We start from the raw sequence: 25,490 nt of genomic DNA, 5'->3' as shown, positions 1-25,490 counted from the left end.
AAAAAAACCACTCAAATGAAGGATTGCAAGTTATTTAAGGAATATAAAAATCGTAAGGTAAATTTAGCAAAGCATTTAATGGAAATAAAGACATCAAATTTTAGAAATATGTTTCTGGATCATAGAACAAAGTAAAAGTAGTAATAAAAACTTTATTAAGAAAACAAAAAAGAAATTACTCTGACATAATTTAATGCTCAGGGGACAAAACTAGGACAGACAATATTTACTGTTGATTTGATCCTCAGATACTGCACTTTTCATTCTCTTTGCCTTCCATTTCCCTTTCTCTCCAAAGTATATGCCTAAAATATCTTTCTTGCACAACAAAATGATATATTCATTCATTTCCAGCCTTATCACTTTTTTTCAGTTGGACATGCAATGTCCTTTTAAACAGAAACATCTATGAAATTAAATTATTGCTCCCCTTCAAGCAATTTTGACAGCATTCTTTCAATGAAATGATTTTACTGATAAGAAGTTAAGTTAAATATGCAAAATACTTCTCTTTGTAGATTCTCCCTGTCTTTTTTCCCCCAAAGAAATATAAGTCAAAACAGCATTGTTAATAATCAGAAAAATAGTAAAAATTACCTAGGTATTTTCAGTGACCTGATGGAGAAACTGGTCTAGTGTATTTCATTAAAACTGTTAAGCATAATTTGAAAGGGACAAAAGATGAACAAAATAATTTCAAATATGAATTTAATTTGTGAAGTCATTGCCCTCTCCAAAGGTATAGATCTTCCGTTCTTTTAATGGGATATTTTAATAGCTCCCGGATATTTTTGTTATATTAACTTTGTTGTTTTGACTTTAGCTTTAAAGTGAAACAAAACTAATTTTTAAAAGCTTTTTAAAGTGCTTATTCTACTGCAAATTCCAAATATGCTGTTAAAAATGGTTTTTTGCTACATATGAATGTCTTTAAGGTGGATTAAATAGTGTAATTTTTTTGTAACACCCTTGATAAAGGTCATTTCATTTATTCATTTATTTTTCAATTTATTTATTTCATTTACATTTTTTTTTACCTTAGTGGCAATTAAGATCATTTTTGAAGTTTTTTTTTTTTAAATTGGTGGCCACTTTCTTTTCTTCCTTTCTAAAAAGAAAGATGGAAGTTGTAATGCAGGATTTCTGAAACACATCATGGTTGAGGAAATCCGCATTACCCCATTCTCCAATGCATGTTTTCTATTTGTTGTTACTGTTCATTGAGTACTGTAGGCAATGTCAGAAGCAGTAAACCACTAACCTGTAAAATTAGTATATTTAAGGAGCACTGAACCCTAGTATTCATTATCCCCTAAAGAACAGCGTATTTCAGAGCTTAGCAAAAGTAAAGCTTGAGAGGCTGTTCAGAGATGAAACCTGAAGAGAGCAGATTAGGAAACCTGATATCTTTAGGATGTTTTCATAGGTCATGTCTGCAGAATAATGGCAGAACAACTCAGTGAGCAATTTGTACAGTATTTGGTAAGACTGAAGTTTAGATAGAAGGGGAATGGAGAATTTTCTCTTTTAAAACAGAAGAATACTTCATTTGGGGATTAACTATCTGTTTTGGCAAATTCACAAATGGAAAGGAGCAAAATGAACTTAACAACTATTTTATGGTTTACCATGCAAAATATTAAATTGTGTGACATTAAGAACCGCAGTGTGCATTGTCATATCACATATTCAAATCAAATTAATTGTGGCCAAACAATGATTTAATGAATTGAACCTTGTTTCGTTTCTCTGGAAGTTATAGAGGAACAATATTTCAGAAGAAATATTCATAAATATTTCAGAAGAAGGTTCTCATACAGAAAGCAAGTCATAACTTATCCTATCTAGCCAAACGCATATTTATATTGTTCCTGTTCAAACCATACAGCATTGTACCTAGACCATATTCCCTTTTAAGTAATAGAGGACATACACTTTTCAAAATGACAGACATGAAATTAGGAAGTTTCTTCAAGTAATAGTAATCTGATTTCTTTCTTTATCATTTAAAGCAGGGGTCTGCAAACTTGTGGACTTCCAACTCCCAGAGTTCCTCAGCCAGCTTTGCTGAGGAACTCTGGGAGTTGAAGTCCACAAGTCTTAAAAGAGCCAAGTTTGCAGACCCCTGAGTTAAAGGACACTAATTTTATCAAATTATTTTCACATCTGTACATTGAACTAGGAGATAAAGTTTGCATGCATTCAAAAGTTGAATTATATAAAAGAAAAGAAAAATCCCCAAATGAAAAGACTTGAATCAAAACAATTCAACCTACTCTAATGAATAAAGAGATCCTGGACAGTGAGAAAAATCTGACATTAACCAAAGAAAGGAAGTTAGATAAGAAGAGTACATATATGACAAAGGTGAATTAATGGAAATTTGACTTCAGGTAAAATAATTCATGTATACTCAAAAATTATTCTGCAGTGAAAAGCTGAATTCCCTCAAGTTGTCAAGAATAAATAGGCATTCTTAACCGGCTTTACTATTAATTAAATCCATGACTCATCTCTTGGAGAACATTATAAACCTATGTTTGAATTGACCAAGCATAAAAGGTAGCTGCATCAACAAAATATTAAAAATCTATTGATTTTACTGCAACATCTTGTGGAACAAGTACATTTGGCTACCCCCACAAAGGGAGGGGTGCATTTCATTTTAAACACAAGTATTATTGAATAAGAGTTTCATGTATTTCAAAGGAATATTGCAGAGCAAATTCTATGCATCTCATCTCCCCTTCTCCAGCCCTATTATTTTAAACAGAAATGCAATTACTTCTATCAAACAAATTTAATATTGCGTCAGTATTGCAAGTCTAAATTCCATTTATCCGTAGAAAGAGAATAAATGATGGTGTAGTGATTGATTTGTTTCAAGATAGCACAAGGACTTTCCAGGACTTAACTATGGATATATTTCCTACAAAATGTCGTGAAAATGGGTGGTTTCTATATCAAAAATTTCTGAATAGTACAATGGAGCTGCCCAGATTGGACTTAGTAAAAGGCTGAGAACAACATTCACAGAGCTGAAAGAAGTAAAAATGGAGAACGGAATTAACAAAGAGATAAGAGACACAATGCCAGTTATAATTAGGATCCAAAGATGGGAGAGATTCACTTTATTTAGCAAAGTCAGAAATGCAACTTCTTTACTATCACTAAGAATGAAAAAAAAAAAGACCAAATTAATTATATTTGAGATTACATATAGGAACATAATTGATCCCCTACCTATGTTGTTTGTTCAGTTTTTCTGAGATATAGGAGAAAGTGAGGAAATGCTAAAACAACACAACATTCAAAACAAGGATCTGCTGTTGCTAGGAACAGGCAATGCAATTAAAGTAAAGCTTGAGAGGTCAGAAAACCCATACTTCCTGTGACCCCTGCTCCTTCCAAAATATACACTAAGCTAATAAATAAGAATATTGGTTTTATTTATATGCTAAACTGCCAACACCCCTCTCCTCCCTTACCAATAATTTATTAAATTTATATGCCACTCAATCTTGCAGTTCGAGGCAACTCTGAGTAGCTATTAATAATGTTCTTCAAACATTCAAGCTGAAAGGGTCACAAACATTGGTCTAAAGCAGGGGTCTGCAACCTTGTCAACTTTAAGACTTGTGGACTTCAACTCCCAGAATTCCTCAGCCAGCTTTGCTGGCTGAGGAATTCTCGGAGTTGAAGTCACAAGTCTTAAAGTTGACAAGGTTGCAGACCCCTGGTCTAAAGGGCCAATGTTACATAGAAAATTTACAGAAGTAACTGGAGCATTCACACAGCATATACTCCAATGCTCAAAACATTAGGAATCTCTCCAACCCTAATTTGTCTCCTCCCAAGATGAAGGCTTGATGCTTTCTAGACATCTCAGATGGTAGAAACACATTCTGCATCAAAAGCTACAGAAGGCTTATAAAATGAGATAGCATTGTACTATCATAAACATGATCCTTCTAAAAAAGTAGTAATAATAAAAAATTGAAAAGTTGAGTATAATATATAATTCATTATTTTTGTAATGAAAAATGCCCCCCCATTATAAAGCTTCAAGGGAGTTTACTTATAAAACGTTTATATTATTTGTTCATTAAATTTAAGTATGAACAGAGTAATATCATCTTTAAGCTCTTCATATAAAGAGTAGTTTGAGTATTTAAATAAAGAGCATTCATTAATTTATAAAATAGAAAACAGAGCAAACTTTTATGCTGATAGGCAGGATTTAGAGGCTCGGCAGGAAAAATCCCAAGATCACCACTGTGTAATTTTGAAAAGAGCCAAAAAATATAGCTGATGCAGAATCACCTCACAATTTAAGAGATTATATGTATGGGCTGTGATTGTTACATATATGAAGGGGTATGGAGAAGTGGGGTATGTTCGATCCCCACTTCAGAAACAATACATTAGGCCCCAAGTCATTAATTTAGAATTTCTCACCTTTGTCTATTTAACACAGAATTAACACAATTCCTTAATAGCTTGCAGATTCATGCCTTTCTTTCCCCACCCTAAGTAATACTGCAAAATATCCATCCATATATTGTATTTATTTAGACTAAGTCTACTAAATAAAAATTATCCAGTTAAATAAGCATGCAAAGTTTTGCCCTTATATTTTAGCCACAAATATATTTCAGAATTAAAATGTATCTGTTCCTAATACAGAAATTTCAAGTTCTCACATTGCAAAAGAAGGGATAATGGTCCTGAAAAATCTAGGTCTTGGAATTATGATAAATTGTCTCTTCTTTACAAGATAACGGTCTCAGGGCATAGTTTTTTATATATTGCCTTTATATTTAGGACCTCAGAGACTGACTTTTCAATACAATCAAGGTTTCAATGTAGAAAATTGCAATATAGTTTTGGTTTAGAAAACTAATGTAGAACAATATGGTATCACTGTTGTATTCTGCTGCATACAAATAAACCTCATCTCCATCTCTTGGAAATGGTTATAGATCATTTGCCCTTGCAATCTCTCTGCTTCCATGAGGTCAAATTAACCCCTTAAGTAATTATGCATTTAAATATGCAACAGAGAAATCTCTCTCTTTAAGTCTCATCAGCAACAGGCTGATTTCCTTTATGTATCAGCAGAAACTCATCTTAACAAGTACTACAAAAACTTTTCTGCTCAGAATTTAGGGCATAAGTATAATCAAGCATATCTTCATGAAATGTAGTTTTTTATATTAAAGAGTTTAAATGGTTTGATCAAATGTGTTAGTTTGTAAGTACAAATTGTCTACTCAATTGTCCTTTAATATTACTATCTCAGAGATTTAGACTCAAATTGCCTGCAATTGAGATTCATATTTGTTTTTCTTGAATTTAATACCCACTTCCGCACCAATGTTTAGAAGGATGCTACAGGCCTTTGGAAAGATCAATACACTTGATCAGTGAAAACTAAGCAAATTTACTTCACAAATACCTTAAACCTCACATATAAAATCATTTCTCTTCTTCCTTCCCCAATGATCCCAAGAGGTCCTGTGCAAATTATCTGAAGTTATGGAACATAAAGCATGCAGAAAAAAAATCCAGTATCTATATCTGTTGCACAAGGATACTAAAAGAGTACATCATAAGAAGCTGAAAGTATAACATACATTGCTGTGTTTCATACACAACAAACATATTGGCTAATTGAGTTAATGAGACTTAATTTAGAAATTTAGGTTGTAAGCGTGTATGTGGTTACAATATATCAAAACAAACCACAAAACCTATTGCTGCATAGCCATATACAGATTGCTACAAGTAATCTGAAAAAGGGGGAAAAAAGGAGAGGAGATGGGCTTTAATTGTGTGGTTTAAATGTAGATTAAAGCCATTTATTTCTATATAACTTTTTTGGCAAGTGGAGAACTTTTGAGGTTACAGATAAGACTTCTGAGATCCTAACCAACTACATGGTGAGGAATACTTTCTTAAGGAAAGAAAGGTTTCAGAACAGATGAAATAATGATTTTTGTTAATTAAGAAAGTGTTTATATTAATTCTGTTACTAGTCCCTGTCTGTGCTTATTCTTTGAATACAGAGAACTTATATTAAGATTTTTTTTGTTTGATAAAAAAAATTAGTAAGAATAGCTACCGTTTTTTCCAGAGTATAAGTACCTTTTTCCCCCCAAAAAAGAGGGTGAAAAAGAGGGTGAAAATCTGGATGTGTCTTATACTCCAAATGTAGCCCCGTCCACCCTCTCAAACGGAGGTTTCAGAGGCTGAAAAAAGCATCAAAAATGAAGCTTCAGAAAAAAGCCTGCAAACAGAGCTTCAGAAGAAAAGCCTCTGAAATGAAGTTTCAGAGGCTTTTCTTTTGAAGCTCTGTTTCAGAGTCTTTCAGAGGCAGAAAAAAAGCAAAAATAAGCAAGGCACAGAGCTCACAACCAACGAATCTGTTGCTAAAATTCACCTCTGGGAACAGCTGATTGGGGGTATTCCAGGAAGCCAATCCACCTGCCAATCAGTTTTTTTCTTATTTTCCACCCCAAAAACTAAGGTGCATCTTATTACTCCGGTGCGTCTTATACTTCAAAAAATATGGTGATTGGATTCTAACCTGAAAATAAATAGCAATTATTCCTGGGTCAAGCAAGACCTTCTATCTTAATTAAAAGATGAGTTTGTGTATATGTTTGTGCATTACACACATGCACAACTTATTTATAACATTTAATATTTAGATGGTTGAGAGCTGCACACAACTGTAATTACATATCAAAAGAAAATTTTCTTGGACTGCATTTTTCAAAAGTTGGGATTAATTATGCCTTGCATATATAGGTATAAAAATTACTAATGTATACAATTTTGAATAAACCATTGGTTTGTCTATAAATGTTGCTCCTTTTTGAAAAAAATACAAAACATGAAATTAACTTTATTACAATAATTTTATCATGTAGATGTGGCTTGCATGTATGCATTGCTAGCTCTTGGACAAGGCAAACCCATTATTAGACAAACAGACAACCAATTTTGAAAGGGTCATAAAACGGACAATACTACTCTATTTTGACTGCCAGATTGCAGAAAAGTATGACATTTCCTACTGCAATAACTCAGCTTTTAGTTAAGATAAATATTGATGTAGGGAGGCTGCCATTTGATGCTCCACCTTACAAAATGTTTTTGTAAGACTTATCACTACAACTGATTCCTCCATAACATTTCATCTGGGTCCCAAAAGACCAAAATACTCAGTTTCAGGTTTAAGCTGACAGCATTTTCACCATTAAAAGAGAGACAAATAATTTCAATCTTTAAAACCCCCAAATACTTCACTCTTATGCATTTATCTCATTAAAAACATTTGCCCTATGAAATATCATTTGAAGATGCCGTTTCTGAAGCAACACTCTAGAATTAACGTATTTCTAAGCTTTCCATTAATTCCTATTCTAATTCCTAAACAGACTGCTTTCATATGAATTTGAGATAAAGCTTTCAAACAACATTTTTGGAAAATATAAATATGACAGTAGTAAGAGAAGATAATACAGAGGTGCCAGGTTCAAAAAAGAGTCGGAAGAAAAAAGGGAACAAAAGAAACATCAAATCAACCTACTGAGATTATTATGGCACTGTTCCAAAATGGCATTATTTAAAGCAAGTTCCAGTAATTACATCGCACGAGGAAAGCCTCATTTCTAAAGTAAGCATCTGTTCCTACACATTGTAGCCCATTTTGAATCCTAATATAAGAACTATCCAGAGCTTTCAGCAATAATGGGACCAAAATAGTAAAACATTTGAAAAAAAAAAAGTAATAGAGTTTAGCAGTTTGAGGGAGTTTTCTAGTAATCTAAAAATTATGTCAGTGCTTAAATTAATATTGGGTTTAACATCAAATAAAATTACTTTTTATGAAATATCATTTTGAATAAATAGTACATAAAATTCAATTTCAAGCATTTAATCATTATATCCACTTTCCATCTACATATTCAAGAGTTTCCAGTTAAGACTGACAACTTCCAAGTCAAAAAGTAAGGTTGACTTAATTATCCATTCATACAATGAAATTTTTTATAACTATAAATTGTATTAATGTGAGTTTTGCTCTTTTGCTTTCTTGGCTAAACCCAAGTTATAATTTAAAATATGTCATATATGACTATGTCATTCTGAGTTTTTCATTTCAGAGAAATTTCATTTGGAAATCAGGATTTCAAAAATAGTCACTGAATTTCAGTCTTACATTTTTAAATGGGCAACACCAAATAATATCAAAAAATTCACAACCATTGAAAGGAATAATGTTCACCAAATAAGAGAACTTGAAGATGCTAACTTGTAATGGCTGTTTCACATAAATACCACAGTTTTTACAGTTATCACATGACAGATATGTGAATCAGCAAAGTTCACAAGGATCAGAAAAATAGCTTCTAAATCATGGCTACATAATCAAGACATAAACAGATTCTACCCAATTACAAATTCTATCCTTACAACTGAATTGTTATTTAAGAATTTTTTCAAGCTAGACATTGAGTTCAGGAGCCATTTTAAGATTTATGAAAGCTTCCAGACAGAGATGGAATTAAAACACACATCCACCACACATGCTATTTTGGCATAAAAACTCTGCATAGATCAGAAACTGAATTCAGATTCCAGATTTCACTCTAACTTACTTCAGGTTATAGAAGTCCTCCGGAAAGAGAAAAAATAATTCTGCAAACAGAACAAAGGTATCAGTACAGTACATTATTATAGTGCCATTGATGTCCTTGTTAGACTATTTCAATTAGGAAAATGTTGTCTATAAAAATCATTAAAAAGGGAAATTTGAAGGAAACTTGTGTGCAATTGCAATTTTGCCCAGAATATCAGAACTCTATAGATTTTCTTTTGTTTTCTTTTAAAGTTCATTTGCTCACCATATTTGAAGTGCCTGTTGTGCTTTAGCTGTGCTTTCAAATAGAAAACCATTTCCTTCAAAACTCTTTCAATTTACTAAAAACACATGATCAAGCATAAAAGCCAATAACTGAGGATTCCAAAACAGATCAAAATTGCTGGAATACTTTAGAGTCCAAGTCTAAAAACTGGAGCAGTCCTAACGTGGCATTCAAGAGGATAAGAAATTTCAATTAAGAAAAAAAGATCTAAAACATTATGTGATTGCTTGCACAATAATTTAAAATCAGTTTGATGCAGAAGAACAACATTAACCAATTGTAAAACTGATTAATACTCCGAAGCAGTTCCTGGTAGCATTCTGCAATCAATTATTCCCACATTATCAGATAAGAAACGCAGACTGAGAACAGATCACTGTCTTTAGAAAGTAAAACACAAAAAATTAATATTAAACAACATAATTATAATTTAATAGCAGAATCCATGTTGTACTTTTTAAATCATTTATTGTATGATGTAAGTAAGGCTATATGACTGAATATATTATGGACTACACTGAAGATAAAAATTTGCAAAAGCTTTAAGTACTACTGACACTGAATTGTGTAAAAAAAAAGGGTGACAAGCAGTTAAGTTATAGCTGTAGTTACAAAAAAAAAGTAAATGTGGCATTTAGTCTGTTCTAGTGAAACAAATGGCTTATAGCTAAAAACCACCTAAAGAAGGTGCTTCTGTATTTTCACATTTGCTTTCTTCCACCTATAAATTTCTAAGACAATTTGCTGATACCCTATTTGAATGCAAAATTATTGCAAACAGTAACCTGTTAAAACATCTTCTATCATTTATTGTCAGTTATGTAGAATGATAAGAAACCTATTTAAATCTGTATGCCCCAAAATGGGGATCATCAACAGAGGCCTGGGCAAAGTCCTGGGGCTAATAATGAAAAGGTGAAAAGACACCTTATAGAACCACCTTATAGGTAAAACAGTTCCTTCGTAGATATTTAAAACATGAAAGATAGTGCAAATTTAACACACTAGTATCACAACACAAATTAACTCCTTGTATTCATTTAGGGTTTTTTTTCTAAAAAAAACTTGGCACACAACATAAATGTGGAAACAGGAAAAAAGAAATCATATATTCTGGGAGAAGGGGGGGAAAGCAAACTGGCCAATTTTGCCCCCATTTAGCTAGTAATCTTTCTTACTCTCCTCTTTTAGGCTTTAACTTACTATAAAACAGGCCAATCGAGGCATGTTTCTGTGCCTAAGTTACTTCTTAGAATTAAATAATTCAAATGCGTTATTAAAAAAATAATATATTTTTAAAAAAACACTGCTCATGGCCAAACTGAATGGAAGGTTGCAATTATTTCAAAACAATTTTCATGCAATTCCCCTTAAAGGAATCAGAAATAAAGAACAGCTTTGTATGTTTGGTTTTACTAAATTGTGTCACATGAGACTTTTAACAATATTGTGCACAGGGGCATAGAAGCTTCCCTTATGCTCCTGTTTGATTCTCCCATCTCTCTTCAAGTGCACATGGAAAAAGAAACTAGACAAAGTTTCCTGGTTTCCTGTCTTTGCTTTCAATAGGGACTATTGTGCTCTCTGAATTGTTCTGCTGAAACTGAAGTCTGCTCCCCCTCTGTGATGAAGAAGGTGCGTTGCTTTGCTGGTGATGGAAAAAAGAGGAACCCGGATAATGCCCCATGACCTCACTGTAAGTTGGGGGTGGTCCTTCCATCCTTCCATTACTGCTATAATTGGTTGCACTTATTCCCGAATTGCTGCTGGGTGGGCAAGGGCCCGCATTGTATACTGAAACATCTATCAAGTCGCTGTCAAATATAGTTCTGTTTGGTGGTGCCCTCACAGATTCTCTGTTAAGTTCCATCTGTTGTTCTGGATCCCGAAGCTGCAGAGTGCAGGGGCCTTGGTACGGTGGTGGCTCTTCACCATCAGAAAGAGAGATTGTAGGAGGCAGATCAATCTCGTGCTGCACATAGGGATAAGTTGGCTGGAAACGACTGAAATGTTCTCGCTGCAGAAAAGATGGAGTGGTAAACCTGTCCCTGGAACGTGGGGCATACATTATCTGCAATGTAAAGCAATCAATTTAGTCAAACTTTAAAAATTTCAGAAATGCATGCAACTTTTTTTTAAAACAAGTTTTTATTGATTTTTTAATCCCCCCCCCCACACACATAGTTTATGAACAGAGTATTGGCCATATCATATATTATACAACTTAACATATCCAAATACATTTTACTTAGTTACAATTTCTGCCAGAGTATTCTTTTTCCATATTTTAATCATGTCTTAATATTTCCATGCTCATTTATATAAATCACATCTTCTTTCGCCCTCGAGTTCTAATTTCTCCACTTTTACTAATATTTATTCTCTTTTATTATTTTTTAGCTATTTCAATTTTTATCCTGATATATTCAAACATGTTTGAGGTCATCTTTCTTCCATTTCATCTTTTCCATTTTACAGCAATCTTTCTTCTTAATTTTCATTCCTTCTTCCCTTCTTTTATCCTTCCTACTTTCTTCTCTCCTCTCCTACTCCTTGTCTACTTCCCCTTCCTTTCTCCCCCTCCTCCGTTCTTCCTCCCTATCTAACCTTCTCTCCTACTCTTATTTCCCCTCCCTTTCTTCCTCTCCTCTTCCCTTTCTTCTTTCTCTCTCCCTCCTTCTCCCTTTCTGTCTCTCTCCTTCTTCTTATCTCTCTCTATTGCTGTATTCATTTTCATTTAAATATTTTTAACTATGGTGTCCAGACAACCCCAATTTACCCATTTAATGAGTATATTTCTCGGAATTCCCCTCATATATTTCAATTATTAACATTGCCTTCATCTTATTCCATTTTTATCTTACAACCTTTTAATTAATACAACCTTCCACCTCTTGTTTTCTTTAAATTCTTATTTACAGTTCAATAATTATTTTTCTCTTCCAGTAGGATACATTATTTACTAACATTTCAATTTTATTCCATTTTACATATCAGTTTCAATTGTTTTCACTTATAAACCATACTGTCTTTCACATTTCATCTGCTGGACTATTTTTCTTAAACAATATACTTCTTCCTTTTTTACTTCTTTTAAGTTTTATATCTTAGTTTCAATTAATTTCTTTATTCTTTTTTGTATTTAAAATATATTTCTTTACCATCCACTATAATTCTCTCTCATTCCATGCATTCTCAGACAGTAAAACATATATCCCATTATATTTTTCACATTTCATCTACTTCTCCATTTTACATTAAACAGCATATTTCTTCTTTTTTGCTTCTTACATTCACTTCATTTCAACCTTTCTTACTTCCCTTTTACAATAATCTATATATTTCTTCTAATTTACATCTTACCTAAAATTTCTACAACTATTTTAATTTCTTTTCTGCTATTCATTTTTCTACTCTTTTTAACCATTTTCTTTCGGTCTCTCCAAAATTCCATTTCTTAATATTTTTCTCCCTTTCTCCCATTCTCTTATCTTCTTCTTTTTCTGTTTCTTATATCTTCCTTTCCACCTCCTTTCTCTAATGCATGCAACATTTTGAGTGCACAGACACAGACACAGACACACACAGACACACACAAACACATTTTTAAAAAATCCAATTTGGTGTTGAAACAATTTCAGAGGGAAAAAAGATTCCTTAGGAGATCTTATTATATTGCTTTACAAAATTATCTAAAATCAGAACAATTCCTTATGAAAGCATATTCCAATGTAATCTTCCAAATACTTTCCACAGTATTTGTCAATACAGTATCGCAAGGAAACTGAAGCTCAAGTAAATGTGCAACCAGAGCAATCAACTTTCTCTTCCTTCTATAATGCTTTTTAATTCTGAAATCTAGCAGCAACATAATTGCCACAATGCCACATGTGACTTCCATACTACATTGCTTCTCTCCCCTCCAGTAGAAAATCAAATAACTGAAATTTCAAAATAAGAAGGAACCCTGGTGCTCCTTTCTGAGGCTTACCTCTGAAGGTCCTTGTCGAGAAGATGAGCTGTCAGAAGGCCACAGACACCCCTCCTAGGACACACAGAAAAAAACAGAAAAGCTTCAGCATTTAAGAGCTACATGCCACTTACGGGTTTTACAGGTAGTTCTCAACTTACCACCAGTCACTTAACAATTGTTTGAAGTCATGATGGACCTCCAAAAAGCTACTAACAACTTGGTTTTGAAGTTCTGATGGAAGCCCCTCCTGTGGTCACATGACATCTTGCCTGCATTTACACCCATTTGCAGCACCCTGTGCTCATGTGACCACAATTTATGAAGTTTTTCTCGAAACCGGTGCTTATTTCTGCTCTCCAGAAAAAACTGCCCCATAAATAATCAATGGATTTGCTTAATTACCATCATGTTCACTTGACTGCTGCAGAAAATTTCATAAAATCATGTCTGGTGACATGGTGATCTCTTTTATGACCATCATGAATTACGACTGTCAGGGTCAATTACAGCCGTAATTTGAGGATTACCTAAACTTCAACATTAGTGCACAATTTCTACTGAAGCATAACATATTTCAGATGTAATGTCATGGGGATGGCAATAAAATCATATTGGCAGGTCATGTTTGATGCTAAATCTATACACTTCATTTTTTTTTCTTATTCAAGCTCATAACATCATTCAGTTGCAACTGACTATAAGCACTATACATTCCAATCCCTAAATAGAGTAACAAAATAGAAAGTATAACATAATTTAACCAAGAAATAAGATAAAGCATCATTTAATTTTGTGTATGTGTATGTGACAGAGAGAGGGGGGGGGAGGGATTTCATTTTTCTACCAGTCCCTAAATACCTCCTAGAATAGCTGGATCTCAATGACTGTCCTAAATGATGCTGATCTAATCCCTGTGGGAATGCTGCTTCACAGAAGAAGAAGAAAAATTTCCTTTATAACCCTGGATTATAAGACTACTTTAGAACCCTGGATTATAAGACTACTTTAGAACAGGGATCCCTCCCTTCCAATAGGATTGGACAGGAAATTCTGCTGTGCAATATCTTCATTAAATGAATTCATTAATGAATAAGCACGACAGGTTTCAGGACAATTGTTTGCAGTAATTCCTCTAGATATGAATTTTTCCATGTAATGTGTAAACTACATTGTAACGGAGGCTTGGACACAGTATTTAGTCATAAGGATAATGAGATCTTCCAAAGCTTCATCGAAGATCCTGAGGACTGCCTGGTCAATGAGCTGTGCAGCATGATTAGAGAGACAAGATAATATTATTCACTGTTTCCCCCATGCTAGGTTCACTTCCACTGACCTACTTTGCATACAATTTTGATAGCATCTTGTTTAGCATCATATACTTAAATTACACTACTCTTGCAACTTATCCCTCAAATACACATATACACTCACAAAACACAGTGTTTTTTTTTCTAACAAGGCTATAGAACTTCTCCACTGCCCAACTGAAGTGCTCTCTACTCAAAGTATACCAATCTATAATAAGCAGTCCCCACTGCTGATTCCTATCTTGCATCTATAACCATTAGCTTAAGTCAATACTGTCATCTGACTGTCACTGAACTAAGCCTAACAGAATTTTTTGCATTTTGTGGCCTCCCTTGACTGAGGCAGAATAAAGCAAAGTATATTACTTTAAAACTTGTACTGCTAATCTGTCTCACTCATGAGATTAGAACAGATGGATGTAATGTCATGAGGATGGGATTAAAAAAGTATTGGTAGGTCATGTTTGTTACACTATTAAATGTAAGTTGAGTTGGCCCCTGTACCTTCTTATAGTATGTACATGTTCCTGGAATTTTGCTTTTCTAAGTTAAGCACCTAAAAGAAGCCTAAAGAAAGCAGTAACAAGGTGAGGTGGGTGGTGTCAGCAATAACAAGAATTTCATATGCAACATGCTGATCATCATGCAACATTTCTGATCCAGTCACTGTGAAAACTCAATTTATACAAATAAAAAGTTATTATAAAGATCTCATAGTATTTTATACTCTCATCTCTTATTTAATTTATGTCTCATGTTTCTGTGTAACTATCATGCAGTCAGGAAATAGTAAAACATTTTAAGCTATCTACATGTTTAAAAGATGACATAATTTTGTTTTAAATAAAGGTGCTTCAATCTTTGTATCCACCACCAAGAAAGTACTGAAGCAAGTGCTTCATTCTACTGAATGTCTTAGCTCAGCATCTTCACTTAATGTTTATTTAGCTGAAGAAACTTTGAGTTAAGACCCCATTTCCTGAATCCATAAACTTGCTACAAACTGTCAAACATTCCAACAGTGACAGAATTAACAAAATTATTCTCATGAAAAATGTATACAGATGCTTCCAGATACACAGCACTTTGTCAATGTACTCTCTTCATCTAGGATCTGAATCCAACTTTTAATTATAATCAGTGGGAACTAAATTGTGGTTAATTATTATAAATGCAATGGTTGTTCAGTTATTGGGCTTATAATACTAGACATGCCATGAATGTCCAGAGTCTTTGGATACAAGATGGACAGCAAATAAATGTTATAAATAAATAATGTGAAAGTGAACTCAAGCTGATATGGAGACTATTTGTAGCTTAGGGTTGAAATGCGAGGTCCTTGGTGCTTTCTGAGTTTGACTGTTTTCTTGTAGACATTTCATTATCCAAACTAGTCCACTCTCCGCTGAGAGTAGTCTAATCTTGGGAAAAGTCATGTTCTTATTGGTGCTATGTGTACACTCATGCAAAATCCAGCACACTATTTTTCCCTTTGCAGGCAAAGCATTACATAGCCCTGCTACAAATTCAAAGTGCACATTATATATTTGTTCTAGATAAACACTGGAAAATGTTGTTCTAGTGATGCCTGCTTTCCTCCTAACATCAATGTTATTGCCTGTAGAAGTAAACGTACCTTGTTTTCCTTATTAGTTAAGACTCTGTGCTCTGTCTCATGTGAAACACAATGTGCAGACAAAATAGAAGCCCTCTGGAAAACAGCAGGAAGCTGCTGTCATGTCAGTCAAAGCAGCAGGTGCCAAAGATCATTAAGTGTATCAGTGTGAGTTTTAGTAAAGAGTGAACATGGATAATATAAAAGAATTTGGGAATTTGGAGCCAATGGATTTCTAAATTTAACTAAATTTAGTGTTGCTACACTCTACAAATAAAAAAAACATTAATGCTACCTGTATTGGATTATGATTGGTAAAATATTACTACCTCTGCCTAAACCACTGTATAAAGTAAGTCATTCATGAACAAAAATGAAAAGCACAACTTGGCCACCAAAATCACTAACATAAGATTTGGAAATTGATTTAAGATGTTCACTAAAACAAACACATTTGCTGAAAACCATTTATTTAATAGCAAAACACAGTGGCATTCAACTGAAACATTCAAATAAACATTCATATAAATAATTTTATAGAGTATAGAAATAAAAAATAGGTGGGAACAGACTTCCACCAATTAATTGTCCCTTATAATTACTGTATTTTTCGGAGTATAAGACGCACTGGAGTATAAGACGCAGCTTAGTTTTTGGGGAGGAAAATAAGAAAAAAAAAGTATTCATCTGGCTCGAGTCCTTAGTTTGGTCAACTACAGCACATTAGTTTGCTGGTTTTGCACGCACACGCTTTTTATCCCCTGCTTGGGAATAATAATAAAAAACAGCTTCTAAAGCACAGCTGAGAGGGAGCAGCAATGAGAAAAGCAGGCAAAGCACAGAGATTGCTTCACTCGCTAGACGCTTGTTAGGGCTGAAAAATAGCTTCTAAAACACAGCTGAGAGTTGGAGGGAGCAGGCAAAGCATGTAGAAGATGGCTAGCGCCTCGTTAGGGCTGAAAAAACACAGCTGACAGTTGGAGGGAGCAGGCAAAGCTATTGGAAGATCAGATCGCTTCACTCAATAGCGCCTGTTAGGGCTGAAAAAGAAAGCTTCGAAAAAACTACCAACACTCACTTACTACCAACACTTACTGTATTTTTCAGAGTACAAGACGCACCCAAATTTTCAGCCTCTTTGTGGGGGGGGGAGGAAAAGTGTGTCTTATACTCTGAAAAATACAGTAAGTGTTGGTATAGACAGAACATGCCAGAATGCAGTTGCTGAGTGCAATTTGTCATTCTATGACCAAACAAATAATCTGTGATCAAATAAGTTTTCTCCTTCACTATTTTTTTTGGATGGAGATTTTCTTCATTTTCTCCTATTCTTTAAGTTTACCCTTACAGAATATTTCCTCTTCAGAACTAAAATTTCCATTTGTAACAATTTCTCAGAAATAAAGCAGGTTGTACTTCTGTACACATGGTATGGAAGTAAACTACACAGGATTATAAATATTCATTCAACAATTCATCTGTTAAACAGACATACAATCTGTACATCGGACTAAGATAGAGATGAATGCCAATTTCAGATATGAGTATTTATAGGTTAAAGCTTTTGAATCACTAACAAAAATGGGCATGGCTCATCGATAGAAATTTGTATATATCCTATCATAAAGATTTCCTGCAGCAATGAAGCACATATCCTTGTCAAGCATTAATATTTGTAAACCCTGGATTCTTTCATCAGTCTTTAAAAGTGTGTTGTGTATGTGTGTGTCTCACAAAAATATATTCACTGTAATACATAAATTTTTGTTGCATTCACCAATAAATGGTTTAGAGTATTATTTTAATGTTATCTCTAGGTGGCAGCAAGAGGTCTTAAATACTGAATATTACTGTTGCACACCAAAGCCTTTTGTCCTAGATACTGTCTAAGTCTCCCTTGGGGCAGAGAAGAGATCCATTTTATTTCTTTAAAAATATTTCTTTGAAGTGTACATTCATAATGCATTAAAATGGACAAGGTATTCTAAGCACATAGTTTGAGAAAAGTTGTATTTCACAGGAAAATATATAGAATCACATAAACACAAAGAAACTAGAAATGAAAGTGAAGTTTGCTGAAAACCTGAAAAAAAATCTGAAAAGACTGGGAAAGTATTTCCCCAAGATTAAAATTTTATGTTGTCTGTTTTCTTAAACAATGAGGCTATATATGCTTTTTTCCCCTTCTGTTCAATCATGTTTGTTCCTTGGAGACTTCCTGAACAAGTTCTTGCATTTTTCTCTGTAATGTTTTCAGAAGTAGCTTTCCATTGCTTCCTTGCTAGGGCTGAAAGTGATTGGTTCAAGGTCACTCAGCTGGCTCTATGTATAAGATGAGACTAGAGCAGCGGTTCTCAACCTGTGGGTCACGACCCCGTTGGGGGTCGAATGACAATTTGCCAGGGGTCGCCTAAGACCATCAGAAATATGGGAAGTATACTTGCGAGTCGAAGAATCGCGCTCCAATGGTTGATTCCACAAGCCAGCTGCAGGCTCTACAAATCACTAGTTGAATTCAGCTTCAGGCGCGATGAATTAAAAAAGAGAGAAATCTTTGCTCTGATGTCTCCCTCTCAAGCCAGTTGCAATCACTCCCAATCACTAGCCTAATCTGGCTTCAGGCGCGATAAACTTAATAGCGGAGGAGTCTCTGCTTTAATGCCTCCGTCCTAAAGGCAATTGCAAGCAGTTCAGATCGCTAGCCAATATGGCTTCAGGCGTGATAAATTCAAAACGAAAATAATTTTACAGTTGGGGTCGCCACATTGTGGGGAATTGTATTAAAGGGATCGCCACGTTGTGGGGAATTGTATTAAAGGGGTCGCAGCACTATAAAGATTGAGAACCACCAGACCAGAGCTTGTGGTTTCCCGGTTTCTAGCCTGATACCTTAATTACTACATCAAATTGGGTCTCTTATAATTCTATATAATGGCTAAAGTTGTAACAAAGGGAATACACATTATTGCTACTTATTTATTATTACTTTCCTTTTAGTCTATTATATTATCTAGCAATATATTTTTCAAATGTAGAGTTGGTGGTTAACTCCGATACCTGGGTAGAATCAACAATGTGCCATTCCCAAACTTCCAGGCTTATAACTTGTATATGAAGACTTCTACCAGGCAGATATTCATGTAAACAAACATCCAGCAGTAGTCCAAACTAGTGAGTATAGTGTCAGGAGGAAGGATGAGGTCAGAACACTCAGGCCTTTACTCATACACTGATTCAATGCACAAATGTCTAAAAGTGATTTTAAAGAAAATGAAAGGACCGGTGAAAGAGCAGTTTCACATCCTGCCCTCCCCATTTCCTCCGTCAGCTGAAATCTGTCTAATTCTCAGCAACTGCTATGAGGAAATGTCTGTTCCTATCTTTTACCTTTCACCATCCTATTGCAGAACTACCCTTACTCTTTATCCCATCTCTATTTCTCAACCTTGTTAAATTTAAGAAGTACAGATCTCATCTCAAAACCCAGAATTTCTCTAGTCAGCATGTTGACTGGGAAATTCTGGGAGTTGAAGTTTAAACTCCTTAAAGTTGCCAACGTTGAGAAACTCTGATCTAATACCACTCAAGAGAACTCTAAAATTCTACTGTACAAAGCCGACAATGAATCTAAACGGACTAATAAGTTTGCAACCACATAGGGCAGCTTCTTCACATGATGATTATTCAAGATAGTCTGCTATAAGCTTTTCACAGTATAGCTGTAACAAATTATGAATTTATAGGATAGGAGGAAAATATATGCATTTTAGCTATTCATAAACCAGCAGTGATGTAAGACAGATTTTCCTTTCAAAAAATTAATGTCATACCCTAGCTGAATCTAAGGGAACATTTTTATTTCAAATATGAATCCATTAAAAAAATGAAAAAAGGTTTGCATATAAGTTTTTCCATAGCTAAGAAGTTTGCAGCAGCCTTAAGCATTATTAATCTGCAAATTTTCTAAATTTAATAATACAATCTGTACTGCCACTATTTATTTATTTATTTACTTACTTATTTATATTTTATTTCTTAACTGCCCATTTAATTTGAAGATGGGCTCTGGGAAGTATATAATTTAATCAATAAGATTAAAAGGCCTATGCAGAAATTTGGATTAGAAAGGAAACAGATTTTTGGAAGTGTGCATGGATGCACACATGGTGACCACCCTAAACTAAACATGTAATTTTACATGCAAGCCCAGGAAAAGATGCAGGTTCTTTAAGGACTAGCTGTCAGGGACTAGAAGCCATCTGTGTCCCAATTATTATTTTCCCCTGTGAAACTAGATTGCTGCAGTGGCCTACAATAAATACACACACAGCAAAGAAAACCACACACAATCATTAAAATGAAAGCAGATTGTCCTTAATTGTTTAAGGAAACAATTATGTCTCCTCAAACCTATTTTTCCTGCATCAAGATGTTTTCCAGAGGGGAATAAACTATCCTTTCTTTAACCTTTGCAAGAGTTCCTTAATTAATTGAAAGAGCAGTCAAAACAATATATTTTTGCCTTTTTGTTTTATCTACTTCTGCTTTGTTTTTAAAAAACATCTGCTTTGTTTAAAAAAAAAGCAGAAGTCAGTAAAACAAAAAGGCAAAGTTTCTTCTATTTCATATATGGTGTCATTTCTATTTCTGTTTTTAGAAACAGTTGACATCTTTCTTTGTTCATTAGGCCACAGCTTCTATTCACAGAAGACAAATTCTCATTTGGGATTGAGATTAAAAAATAAAGCCTCAATTATGCATAAAACTTGCTTTTCTCTCCAATTAGTTCACTATACTATAGGAACCTTACAGAATACTTGTCCCAAGTCTTTTGGGTCTAAGCATGAGATTGCAAACAAAGCCTTTTTAAAAGCTGTACAAGTTGATTGATTTCAAAAATAGCAAAAGTATTAGCTGATCTTTGATAATCTTGGAAAATTAAATACAGTCTGATCTGGTTAGTACAGACCAGAGCTATAAGCTAAACTGTAAAGTTAAAAAGTACATGTAAAGGCATTGGCAAAACCATTTCCATACCATTTCCTGTTCAAGGAAACAGGATCAATATATCCATGAAGTCATCAGATTGCTGATTTCATCTTTACCTTCAAAGCATTACTAATATATAAATACCGCCCATGTCTAGTCATCAGTTCCAGGAAGGCAACCTACCTCCCAAGTAACAATATATTTTGTTACTTTATATCAATTAGCATAAAGTGAAAACCAACTTTATTAAATAATAAATTAAATAATATAATAATATAATATAAAATTAATAATATAAAATTGGGATGATCCAAGCGAGGGAGAGGAGACACGTCTTGTTGAGTCTGTTTGGGATGAGTTTGACCCTGTGGCTCCCGAGGACGTGGACAGGTTGTTGGGGAGGCTTCACGCCACTACATGTTTACTGGACCCGTGTCCTTCCTGGTTGGTACTGGCCACTCAGGAGGTGACACGAGGCTGGCTCCAGGGGATTATCAACGCTTCTTTGTTGGAAGGGGTTTTCCCTGCCACCTTGAAAGAGGCGGTGGTGAGACCCCTCCTCAAGAAGCCCTCCCTGGACCCAGCTATTTTGGGTAATTATCGTCCAGTCTCCAACCTTCGCTTTGTTGCGAAGGTTGTAGAGAGTGCTGTGGCGCGACAGCTACCCCAATACCTGGATGAAGCTGTCTATCTAGATCCGTTCCAGTCCGGCTTCCGACCTGGGTACAGCACGGAGACAGCTTTGGTCGCATTGGTGGATGATCTCTGGAGGGACAGGGACAGGGGTTATTCCTCTGCCCTGGTCCTATTAGACCTCTCAGCGGCTTTTGATACCATCGACCATGGTATCTTGCTGCGCCGGTTGGGGGGATTGGGAGTGGGAGGCACCGTGTATCGGTGGTTCTCCTCCTATCTCTCTGACCGGTCGCAGACGGTGTTGACAGGGGGGCAGAGGTCGACCGCGAGGGACCTCACTTGTGGGGTGCCGCAGGGGTCGATCCTCTCGCCCCTTCTGTTCAACATCTATATGAAGCCGTTGGGTGACATCATCAGTGGCTTTGGGGTGAGATACCAGCTGTACGCTGATGACACCCAGCTGTACTTCTCCACCCCAGACCACCCCAATGAAGCTGTTGAAGTGCTGTCCCGGTGTGTGGAAGCCGTATGGGTCTGGATGGGGAGAAACAGGCTCAAGCTTAATCCCTCCAAGACGGAGTGGCTGTGGATGCCGGCACCCCGGTACAGTCAGCTGCAGCCGCGGCTGACTGTTGGAGGCGAGTTATTGGCCCCAAAGGATAGGGTGCGCAACTTAGGTGTCCTCCTGGATGAACGGCTGTCGTTTGAAGATCATTTGACGGCCGTCTCCAGGAGGGCCTTCCACCAGGTTCGCCTGGTTCGGCAGTTGCGCCCCTTCCTTGATCGGGATGCCTTGTGCACAGTCACTCATGCGCTCGTTACCTCTCGCTTGGATTATTGTAATGCTCTCTACATGGGGCTCCCCTTGAGGTGCACTCGGAGGCTTCAGTTAGTCCAGAATGCAGCTGCGCGGGTGATAGAGGGAGCTATGCATAGCTCCCATATAACACCGCTCCTGCGCAGACTGCACTATCTACCTGTGGCCTTTCGAGTGCACTTTAAGGTTTTGGTTACTACCTTTAAAGCGCTCCATGGCTTAGGGCCTGGGTACTTACGGGACCGCCTGCTGTTACCACATGCCTCCCACCGACCCGTATGCTCTCACAGAGAGGGACTTCTCAGGGTGCCGTTCGCCAAACAATGTCGGCTGGCGGCCCCCAGGGGAAGGTCCTTCTCTGTGGGGGTTCCCACACTCTGGAACGAGCTTCCCCGGGTTTACGCCAAATACCTGACCTTCGGACATTCCGTCGCGAACTGAAGACACATCTTTTTATTCGCGCGGGGCTGGCTTAAATTGAATTTTATTAATTTTAAATTCTTATTAATTAATTTTAAATGGGGTTTTTAGTTTATTGTATATTTTTACTTCTCAGGCTAATTTTAAAATAAGTTTTTTAATTGCATTTTAAATTTGTATATTGTATTATCTGTTTTATTTTTGCCTGTACACCGTCCTGAGTCCTTCGGGAGAAGGGCGGTATAAAAATCAAATAAATAAATAAATAATAAATAAATATGGAGATCCATCAGAGACTATTGCTATTATTTCCTTCACTTAGCCCTGAACTGCCGACAAGCAAGAAAATTAGCTCTTGCCACCAGGTGTCCCCAAGCTGTACTAATGATATAAATCCAACAGGAGCTGAGGGCTAATACATATGACGTGTGCCAAGTGAAGAATATTAAGAAAACTGCTACAAAAGCATTGTTTCTTGTACCTAAGGAAAGTGATATGTAAAAATTTAAACTCACTGGTTGCAAAGAGTCCTCTTGCCTTCTGCTTTGGCTCTGACGACTGATGAAGGACCTTGTTGACCCCTTATAATGATTCAGCAAGCAGATGATCACTACTATCATAACAGTTATCACCACTATGATGATGATAATCTGAATAAACTCTAGTTCCGCTGTAAGGAAAAGAGAAAAGATATCATTTAAAGCCAGAAACAAGAAAGAAGCACTTCACAAAACTCAAGTAAATTTTCTGATACATATAAATTGCAACATGTGTTAAAGAAAAAATATATTCTGTGCAGTAATGAAAATATTCCCAAGATGCAGAAGAAAAATAATTGTTTATGGACAGTTAAGTACTAAATAGCACTGAAAGAGCAGAGATGAATTGTTTATGTCTTCAGTATTGAGATTTCCCCCTCTTCAAATGTCAATCCCCTCCATGCTTTGAGTTTTGATCTGTAATAGTACACATCTTACAATTCAATATAATCATGCCTTCTTTTAGAAATGATTTCATCAAGTTTAGCTCGCAGGGTAATTAATGAAACAGACCTAGATCAAGCATATAATAAAAGATAAAAAAGCTTAACTGTAATGGGATAATTGTTGTAACATCTACATATACAATTTTTATTGCATTTAGAAAGTATATAGTAAGTATACTCAAAGTAAGCCAATAATAGGACTGTGTGAAAACAATTCCTTCAAGGCAGAAAGAGACAGATATTAAAATACTATTTATTATTGCAACAGGTCATATACCTCATGCTATATAAGCAAAAGTGGCCAAAACTGATATACTCTCATGCTGTTTTGTTAAGTTGTACCTTTTTAAAATATTCTATAAAACAAAGAAACACAATATTCACACAAATGTTTCCACAAATAGTTTTAAGGATTCTCCTCTGGTTATATAAAAATATGCTAAGTATTACATATTAGTAACTAAAAATAGAACAGATCACAGAAGAAAACCATTCTAACATTCTACTATTATTATTGCTATTATACTCATATGTGCAACCGGCAATTCTTGCTATCATTTTATAGTGGAATTAATAACTAGGAGGATTTGGTTCATGTGCAATGCTCTTATTAAAGGCAATAACAACAAAAATGATCAGAGACTGCCTTTGCTCGATTTGTTTTGTTTTGTTATTTCAGTGAAACCATGGTGATGAGATATTAACCTAGAAAGTCACTGTGGTTTTCAAAGTCACAATGCCCCTGAAAAAAGACTTTAAGATTTTTTTTAAAAATGCCCCTGGGCATTATAAATGTTTTCCTTTTAGAAGACATAATTGCTTTACACGCCTTGGATTCAATTACAGCATCAATTAAAATTATGGCACTTTGGGACAAACGTTGCATCATTAATCTTGAAGAATCACACCTTTAGCTGTTAAAATTAACAGAAAAAAGCACATCAATGACTGATAATGTACTTGTTCATATGTGTAAAAATTCTTCAAAATTCAAGCCTTTGTTTGCCCACACATAGACTAGAATTCAGCCACTTTTCAACCAAAACATGGCTTTGACCATTGCCAAAATACTCTGTAACGAAAACAGTAAATCAAAGGCAAAATGCACAATTTTGCTAACATGTTAAATATTATAATCTATTGCAATAGATTCTGTAATTCATAAATATCTTCAGTTTCTCAAGAGGAATGTCTAATTTAAATGAAAAACATTCCAATTAATTCTAAAAATAATTATAAAAAAGTACAGAGTGTATCTGCATTTCTTTTCTTGTAAATTGGGATTGGTAAATGTAAAACACAGTGAAGTATTTTTTTTTCATTCAGAATTGCTTCTAATAATTTGGAAAAGAATAAGAATTAAGATCTTTAAAAAGTATTGGTCAACAGCCTCTCTATTAAGTGAAAGGTATAAATGGGTTAGGACTGAAATGTTGAAAATGTTAAACCTATCAACATTTTCAATAAGGACACATGTTCTAAGTCACATTTCTTGAATAGATAACACAGTGCAGGAGATCATATTTCCCTATATATTGTAAATTATCTACACGCTTAAAGCAACTTTATGTATAGTTTGAAGAAAAATATACTAATCATTTATCCTTTTCTGCTTTACAAGCTACTTTCTCACAATAATCTGTATTAGCTAGATACAATTTTAATTCAGCCAATTACAGATCTCTATTGCTTTGCTCAAGAACTTTATATGCAACTATACATTTTATTTTTCTACAGGCCCTTATACTTTTAATTAGTGACAGAAAGGTACAAAATGTTCTCTTTGATTCTGTATCCTGTAAGCTCTCC

General features: G+C 35.1%; 1 protein-coding gene across 3 annotated transcripts in view; it reads right to left on the bottom strand.

Annotated features, from left to right (window-relative positions):
- Window positions 1–25,490, bottom strand: part of LDLRAD4 (low density lipoprotein receptor class A domain containing 4) — a 314,691-nt gene that overhangs the window by 4,612 nt on the left and 284,589 nt on the right. For 2 of the 3 annotated variants that reach the window (XM_058174748.1, XM_058174747.1), the window contains exons 2-4: window positions 23,212–23,366; window positions 12,928–12,981; window positions 9,385–11,007 (exon numbers count right to left, since the gene is read on the bottom strand). In XM_058174748.1, the coding sequence (XP_058030731.1) occupies window positions 10,465–11,007; window positions 12,928–12,981; window positions 23,212–23,316 (702 nt within the window). In that variant the 5' untranslated portion in view covers window positions 23,317–23,366 and the 3' untranslated portion in view covers window positions 9,385–10,464. Of the gene's footprint in view, window positions 1–8,669; window positions 11,008–12,927; window positions 12,982–23,211; window positions 23,367–25,490 lie in introns of those variants that run through there. The other variant, XM_058174746.1, reaches the window with a different exon arrangement.

Source organism: Ahaetulla prasina, chromosome 3, assembly GCF_028640845.1.
Source record: "Ahaetulla prasina isolate Xishuangbanna chromosome 3, ASM2864084v1, whole genome shotgun sequence".
In the NCBI taxonomy this organism is placed as follows: Eukaryota; Metazoa; Chordata; class Lepidosauria; order Squamata; family Colubridae; genus Ahaetulla; species Ahaetulla prasina.
The sequence above is the reverse complement of the archived record's forward strand: the minus strand, read 5'-3'. Positions and strand labels throughout refer to the sequence as shown.